The 8,554-nt window shown below is 46.1% G+C and overlaps 1 protein-coding gene across 2 annotated transcripts in view; it reads left to right on the top strand.

Moving 5' to 3' along the window:
- Window positions 1-2,538: 2,538 nt before the first annotated feature.
- LOC124114417 (monocarboxylate transporter 12-like) overlaps window positions 2,539-8,554 on the top strand; it is a 32,624-nt gene continuing 26,608 nt past the window's right edge. Inside the window, exons 1-2 of one of the 2 annotated variants that reach the window (XM_048386904.1) lie at window positions 2,539-2,839; window positions 7,947-8,237. In XM_048386904.1, coding sequence (XP_048242861.1) covers window positions 7,964-8,237 — 274 coding nt within the window. In that variant the 5' untranslated portion in view covers window positions 2,539-2,839; window positions 7,947-7,963. Of the gene's footprint in view, window positions 2,840-7,287; window positions 7,424-7,946; window positions 8,238-8,554 lie in introns of those variants that run through there. The other variant, XM_048386903.1, reaches the window with a different exon arrangement.

Below are 8,554 nucleotides of genomic sequence, written 5' to 3'. Positions count from 1 at the left end.
ATATCCACGTGGATCTCCTGCTAAACATGTGTGTTAGTCCCCGTGTTAGTCCTCTACCAGATATCCACGTGGATCTCCTGCTAAACACGTGTGTTAGTCCCCGTGTTAGTCCTCTACCAGATATCCACGTGGAACTCCTGCAAAACACGTGTGTAAGACCCCGTGTTAGTCCTCTACCAGATATCCACGTGGATCTCCTGCTAAACACGTGCGTTAGTCCCCGTGTTTGTGCTCTACCAGATATCCACGTGGAACTCTGCTGAACACGTGTGTTAGTCCCCGTGTTAGTCCTCTACCAGATATCCACGTGGATCTCCTGCTAAACATGTGTGTTAGTCCCCGTGTTAGTCCTCTACCAGATATCCACGTGGATCTCCTGCTAAACACGTGTGTTAGTCCCCGTGTTAGTCCTCTACCAGATATCCACGTGGAACTCTGCTGAACACGTGTGTTAGTCCCCGTGTTAGTCCCCTACCAGATATCCACGTGGATCTCCTGCTAAACATGTGTGTTAGTCCCCGTGTTAGTCCTCTACCAGATATCCACGTGGATCTCCTGCTAAACATGTGTGTTAGACCCCATGTTAGTCCTCTACCAGATATCCACGTGGATCTCCTGCTAAACATGTGTGTTAGACCCCGTGTTAGTCCTCTACCAGATATCCACGTGGAACTCCAGCTAAACACATGTGTTAGTCCCCGTGTTAGTCCTCTACCAGATATCCACGTGGATCTCCTGCTAAACACGTGTGTTAGACCCCGTGTTAGTCCTCTGCCAGATATCCACGTGGAACTCCAGCTAAACACATGTGTTAGTCCCCGTGTTAGTCCTCTACCAGATATCCACGTGGATCTCCTGCTAAACACATGTGTTAGTCCCCGTGTTATAATTAGTCCTCTACCAGATATCCACGTGGATCTCCTGCTAAACACGTGTGTTAGACCCCGTGTTAGTCCTCTACCAGATATCCACGTGGAACTCCAGCTAAACACATGTGTTAGTCCCCGTGTTAGTCCTCTACCAGATATCCACGTGGATCTCCTGCTAAACACGTGTGTTAGTCCCCGTGTTATAATTAGTCCTCTACCAGATATCCATGCTGCATCATATGATTAACAATTTTTGTCAAAAACCAAAACTCATTTCAGCTCTAAAACATGGGTAGATGTGTGAGCACACGGGATTTAGTTACTATTAATATATTATACAAGAATGTGACCGGCACAGATACGATATCTGATACTGTGTGTCGTGTTGTAGTATACAGGAGGTCATGTAGACTTGCTGCGGCCGCCCATAACAATGTCCTTCAGAGGGGCCGAGGTAGCATCTTCCTAGCGTGCATGGTACAGTTTTCTCCGGGAAATGTATTACCACTCCTGTCCTGAAATTCGAGTTTTGGTAATTCAATAATCTTCGTAATAATCAGAGTTCGTTATATCCGATGAACAGTGAAAGTGTGTTCCAGAAGGTGACAGACCGCCTCCATGGTCTAGTGGTCAAGCGTTTCCCCGGAGAGAGGAAGGTTGGGGGATCTATCCCCGGCCGAATCATACCAAAAGACGTTAAAATGGCGAACATTTTAAACTGCGGCATGGTATCTCAGTGGGCCAGCATATAAACCCGGACTTTGTGCGGACTAGTACAATCAGCCAAACACACAGTGCATGCACGTCGACATATAAGTGCAATAAGCTGAAACGCGACGTTAAACCCACTCAACCTCCAGATGTTACAGTTACAATTAACGTAGAAGGTTCTGGCAAATATAGACTGTTCTGTCTGATTGGCAAATGCAGTACATAAGGGAATATGAATGCAGACAGCTCCAGAAATAACCCGATAGTAGACCAGCGTGAAATTTAACGGGGCCAATAGTTGAGGAAGATCGCGTCACCAACTGATATAAGCAGCCACGCGATAGTTCTAAGGATTGATTTCTTCAACTGGAAGCTCCGAATCTAGAAAATCTTAAACATTATTCATATCGATGTGGAAATAACGGTAACTCGATTACTGACTGGATAAAACGGAAAACAACTAAAGTAGTGAATAACAAAACTAGTAAATAAAAGCGACAATCTTTCCCATTATCGTAAGAAATATCTGCTAAAACCATACTCCATTGTACGATTCCGACTATATCAGGAAAAGGTGAGCGCATCTTGCCCGACCGCTGGCTGCCGTCACAAATACATGCAAAGGTAAGTCAAGTGTTCACCTCAACATCAGTCATGTCCATCGAACATTTATAACGAGTATGTGTCAACTTTAAGAATAATTTTATCTATTCTAAACAAAATATGTTTCCTAGTAAAACACCACACGCCGGAATAGTCAACGGTCGGCCTGTGAGGTGTTCGGACTTACAGGGGTTCGCTGTATATACCCCAAGGATCAGATCCTGTTGAATAGTTATGAGATTCTCGATCATGTCACACAGATAGAACTATGACATCCTTTCCTCGCCTGTGTGTCCCAGTGGCCTTTGTTATCAAGCATTACGTTCCGCGTGACAAGATTCATCAACCGACCTCTTTCTACAGAGACAAGTCACGCTCCCGATCTGGTGTGGAGGGCGCAATAACTCATGTTACCATGCCTTGTGTGCTGTGACAGGAATGTTACTCAATTGACTAGCTATGTTCTGTGTCAAAACATTTTTATCGTTTCGAACTGAACACTTTTGTTCTCTATCACATTTAAATTTGATTTGAGACTTTAAATGTAACGGAAGTGGAGTCCTTGTCTGCAGGAGGTGACAGTTGATATGTGACACAAACAGAGAACAAGAACACATTTCACGTTGTATATATACACAGAAGAAAGCTCCGCACAGGTAAGTTTTTTTAGCTTTCTTTCCTTTTCAATCAATAGAATTGAAGGCGATATACATGTTGCGTAAACAAATTCGACATATGGCACGAAACCCATTTTATAACCACCGGATTGATCTCAAATGTGTAAAATGGTAAAGACTGTGTTGGTATGTGTACATGTTGGAGTGCGTGTTGGTTTGTGTACGTGAGTGTGTGTTAGTGTGTGTGTTGGTATGTGTACATGTTGGAGTGCGTGTTGGTTTGTGTACGTGAGTATGTGTTAGTGTGTGTGTGTTGGCATGTGTGTGTTTGTGTCGTGTTGGCATGTGTGTGTCTGTGTCGTGTTGGCATGTGTGTGTTTGTGTCGTGTTGGCATGTGTGTGTTTGTGTCGTGTTGGCATGTGTGTTTCTGTGTCGTGTTGGCATGTGTGTGTCTGTGTCGTGTTGGCATGTGTGTGTTTGTGTCGTGTTGACATGTGTGTGTTTGTGTCGTGTTGGCATGTGTGTGTTTGTGTTGTGTTGGCATGTGTGTGTCTGTGTCGTGTTGGCATGTGTGTGTTTGTGTCGTGTTGGCATGTGTGTGTTTGTGTCGTGTTGGCATGTGTGTGTTTGTGTCGTGTTGGCATGTGTGTGTCTGTGTCGTGTTGGCATGTGTATGTTTCTGTCGTGTTGGCATGTGGGTGTTCGTGTCGTGTTGGCATGTGTGTGTTTGTGTCGTGTTGGCATGTGTGTGTTTGTGTCGTGTTGGCATGTGTGTGTTTGTGTCGTGTTGGCATGTGTGTGTTTGTGTCGTGTTGGCATGTGTGTGTCTGTGTCGTGTTGGCATGTGTATGTTTGTGTCGTGTTGGCATGTGGGTGTTCGTGTCGTGTTGGCATGTGTGTGTTTGTGTCGTGTTGGCATGTGTGTGTTTGTGTCGTGTTGGCATGTGTGTGTTTGTGTCGTGTTGGCATGTGTGTGTTTGTGTCGTGTTGGCATGTGTGTGTCTGTGTCGTGTTGGTATGTGTGTGTTTGTGTCGTGTTGGCATGTTTGTGTTTATGTCGTGTTGGCATGTGTGTGTCTGTGTCGTGTTGGCATGTGTGTGTCTGTGTCGTGTTGGCATGTGTGTGTTTGTGTCGTGTTGACATGTGTGTGCAGTGTGTGTCGTGTTGGCATGTGTGTGTTTGTGTCGTGTTGACATGTGTGTGTCTGTGTCGTGTAGGCATGTGTGTGTTTGTGTCGTGTTGGCATGTGTATGTTTGTGTCGTGTTGGCATGTGTGTGTTTGTGTCGTGTTGGCATGTGTGTGTTTGTGTCGTGTTGGCATGTGTATGTTTGTGTCGTGTTGGCATGTGGGTGTTCGTGTCGTGTTGGCATGTGTGTGTTTGTGTCGTGTTGGCATGTGTGTGTTTATGTCGTGTTGGCATGTGTGTGTCTGTGTCGTGTTGGCATGTGTGTGTTTGTGTTGTGTTGGCATGTGTGTGTCTGTGTTGTGTTGGTATGTGTGTGTTTGTGTCGTGTTGGTATGTGTGTGTTTGTGTCGTGTTAGCATGTGTGTGTTTGTGTCGTGTTGGCATGTGTGTGTCTATGTCGTGTTGGCATGTGTGTGTTTGTGTCGTGTTGGCATGTGTGTGTTTGTGTCGTGTTGGCATGTGTATGTTTGTGTCATGTTGGCATGTGTGTGTCTATGTCGTGTTGGTATGTGTGTGTTTGTGTCGTGTTGGTATGTGTGTGTTTATGTCGTGTTGGCATTTGTGTGTTTGTGTCGTGTTGGCATGTGTGTGTTTGTGTCGTGTTGGCATGTGTGTGTTTGTGTCGTGTTGGCATGTGTGTGTCTGTGTCGTGTTGGCATGTGTGTGTCTGTGTCGTGTTGGCATGTGTGTGTTTGTGTCGTGTTGACATGTGTGTGTTTGTGTCGTGTTGGCATGTGTGTGTTTGTGTTGTGTTGGCATGTGTGTGTCTGTGTCGTGTTGGCATGTGTGTGTTTGTGTCGTGTTGGCATGTGTGTGTTTGTGTCGTGTTGGCATGTGTGTGTTTGTGTCGTGTTGGCATGTGTGTGTTTGTGTCGTGTTGGCATGTGTGTGTCTGTGTCGTGTTGGCATGTGTATGTTTCTGTCGTGTTGGCATGTGGGTGTTCGTGTCGTGTTGGCATGTGTGTGTTTGTGTCGTGTTGGCATGTGTGTGTTTGTGTCGTGTTGGCATGTGTGTGTCTATGTCGTGTTGGCATGTGTGTGTTTGTGTCGTGTTGGCATGTGTGTGTTTGTGTCGTGTTGGCATGTGTATGTTTGTGTCGTGTTGGCATGTGTGTGTCTATGTCGTGTTGGTATGTGTGTGTTTGTGTCGTGTTGGTATGTGTGTGTTTATGTCGTGTTGGCATTTGTGTGTTTGTGTCGTGTTGGCATGTGTGTGTTTGTGTCGTGTTGGCATGTGTGTGTTTGTGTCGTGTTGGCATGTGTGTGTCTGTGTCGTGTTGGCATGTGTGTGTTTGTGTCGTGTTGGCATGTGTGTGTTTGTGTCGTGTTGGCATGTGTGTTTCTGTGTCGTGTTGGCATGTGTGTGTCTGTGTCGTGTTGGCATGTGTGTGTTTGTGTCGTGTTGACATGTGTGTGTTTGTGTCGTGTTGGCATGTGTGTGTTTGTGTTGTGTTGGCATGTGTGTGTCTGTGTCGTGTTGGCATGTGTGTGTTTGTGTCGTGTTGGCATGTGTGTGTTTGTGTCGTGTTGGCATGTGTGTGTTTGTGTCGTGTTGGCATGTGTGTGTTTGTGTCGTGTTGGCATGTGTGTGTCTGTGTCGTGTTGGCATGTGTATGTTTCTGTCGTGTTGGCATGTGGGTGTTCGTGTCGTGTTGGCATGTGTGTGTTTGTGTCGTGTTGGCATGTGTGTGTTTGTGTCGTGTTGGCATGTGTGTGTTTGTGTCGTGTTGGCATGTGTGTGTCTGTGTCGTGTTGGTATGTGTGTGTTTGTGTCGTGTTGGCATGTTTGTGTTTATGTCGTGTTGGCATGTGTGTGTCTGTGTCGTGTTGGCATGTGTGTGTCTGTGTCGTGTTGGCATGTGTGTGTTTGTGTCGTGTTGACATGTGTGTGCAGTGTGTGTCGTGTTGGCATGTGTGTGTTTGTGTCGTGTTGACATGTGTGTGTCTGTGTCGTGTAGGCATGTGTGTGTTTGTGTCGTGTTAGCATGTGTATGTTTGTGTCGTGTTGGCATGTGTGTGTTTGTGTCGTGTTGGCATGTGTGTGTTTGTGTCGTGTTGGCATGTGTATGTTTGTGTCGTGTTGGCATGTGGGTGTTCGTGTCGTGTTGGCATGTGTGTGTTTGTGTCGTGTTGGCATGTGTGTGTTTATGTCGTGTTGGCATGTGTGTGTCTGTGTCGTGTTGGCATGTGTGTGTTTGTGTCGTGTTGGCATGTGTGTGTCTGTGTCGTGTTGGTATGTGTGTGTTTGTGTCGTGTTGGTATGTGTGTGTTTGTGTCGTGTTAGCATGTGTGTGTTTGTGTCGTGTTGGCATGTGTGTGTCTATGTCGTGTTGGCATGTGTGTGTTTGTGTCGTGTTGGCATGTGTGTGTTTGTGTCGTGTTGGCATGTGTATGTTTGTGTCGTGTTGGCATGTGTGTGTCTATGTCGTGTTGGTATGTGTGTGTTTGTGTCGTGTTGGTATGTGTGTGTTTATGTCGTGTTGGCATTTGTGTGTTTGTGTCGTGTTGGCATGTGTGTGTTTGTGTCGTGTTGGCATGTGTGTGTCTGTGTCGTGTTGGCATGTGTGTGTTTGTGTCGTGTTGGCATGTGTGTGTTTGTGTCGTGTTGGCATGTGTGTGTTTGTGTCGTGTTGGCATGTATGTGATTGTGTCGTGTTGACATGTGTGTGTTTGTGTCGTATTTGTATGTGTGTGTTTGTGTCGTGTTGGCATGTGTGTGTTTGTGTCGTGTTGGCATGTGTGTGTTTGTGTCATGTTGGCATGTTTGTGTCTGTGTCGTGTTGGCATGTGTGTGTTTGTGTCGTGTAGGCATGTGTGTGTTTGTGTCGTGTTAGCATGTTTGTGTTTATGTCGTGTTGGCATGTGTGTGTCTGTGTCGTGTTGGCATGTGTGTGTCTGTGTCGTGTTGGCATGTGTGTGTTTGTATCGTGTTGACATGTGTGTGCAGTGTGTGTCGTGTTGGCATGTGTGTGTTTGTGTCGTGTTGGCATGTGTGCAGTGTGTGTCGTGGGGGAAGGATGTGTGTTTTGGTGTGTTGGTCTGTTATGTTGATGTCGTGTGGTTGTCGGTGAAGGTGTGGATATTGGTGTAGCTGGGCCATTATGTCAACCATACTTTGTATTTTAGTTTTAAATCTTTAAAAAATTGTTTGTTTGTTTTTCTTTTGAAGAAATTATCATGCTTCAAAAATCCTAAATGATCGCTCCCTAATAATAGTGTCCTTTGACAGACGTAATATAACTTGCAAGATCACACCTTCAGAACGCCGGCACAACATCGTCCCTGACACGTCTATTTATAGCAGGTCGACATCCTACACCTGGGTGTCCTTGCACTCTTGGAGAAGAGCGGTAACACAGCGACCGCGGCTCAATACTGGGAAATATTATTATTTAAACTGCCTGTTTTCCGTAGCCTGTACCACGCAGTGAAACGTGAGTTATGTGGATAAATGTCTTGTATTGGTGATATGGTAATGTGTCAACGATACCCGGATGAGTGAGTGAGTGAGTCATATATTTGGTTATAACCGCTTTGAATAGTATTTTTAATGGTCATCACAACGTGTTAGTTTAATGTCGGAGGAAGACCAAACATGGCGCGGATCGAAGACGGCTACAATGTAACTCGATCACGAGTAGCGGATCCTGGCGCGGTAAAGGTACGCAACCCTAGATCTTGAGGTGAGGTATGACCAACAAGTACTGACTGGTTAGAGAAGTTCGTGTGGTGATGTATACGTTACATGCAGGTTTGCTATCGCACATGTGACAATGGTTACTTTCAGAGTGATTGGGTGATTGGGTAGCCTAGTGGTTAAAGCGTTCGCTTTAGACCCGGGTTCGATTCCCCACATGGGTGCAATGTGTGAAGCCCATTTCTGGTGTACCTGCCGTGAAATTGCTGGAATATTGTCAAAAGCGGCGTAAAATCCTACTCACTCACTCATTCTTTCAGAGTTGGGGTAGTTCAACATGGAACTGGAAAAGAAAGAAGCTCTGCCTGACCTTGACCTGGCAACATCCGACAATGTCAGCCAGGTGTTCCTGGAGAAGGATGAGGCCACGGTTCCAGAAGGAGGCTGGGGCTGGGTGTGTGTTATCGGCCGCTTCTACACCCACTTCCTGCTGCTGGGGTCAATGAGTGCATTCGGAATCATTTACATTGAACTTATTGACTACTTTCACGCCAACAGGACCGAGGCGGCATGGGTGGGGTCTCTGGCAGGCGGACTCAGCATGTTTGTAGGTAAGAGTAAGGACAATGGTTGAGCACGATGTCAGTTACATCACCGCGCACCTGCTACAACTGACCCGTGAAGATCCGGAGTAGAATAGGTCTTCAGCAACCCATGCTTGCCGTAAAACGCGACTAAGCGTGTCGTAAGAGGCGACTAACGGGATCGGGTGGTCAGCCTCGCTGACTCTAGTTGATGAATGTCATCGATTCCAAATTGCGTGTATCGATGCTCATATTGTCAATCACTGGATTGTCTGGTCCAGACTGTCTGTTCCAGATTCTCTTATTAACAGGCCACCGTCATACAGCTGGAAATTTAAGTGCGG

Source organism: Haliotis rufescens, unplaced genomic scaffold, assembly GCF_023055435.1.
Source record: "Haliotis rufescens isolate VD_foot unplaced genomic scaffold, xgHalRufe1.0.p SCAF_61, whole genome shotgun sequence".
NCBI lineage: Eukaryota > Metazoa > Mollusca > Gastropoda > Lepetellida > Haliotidae > Haliotis > Haliotis rufescens.
The sequence above is the reverse complement of the archived record's forward strand: the minus strand, read 5'-3'. Positions and strand labels throughout refer to the sequence as shown.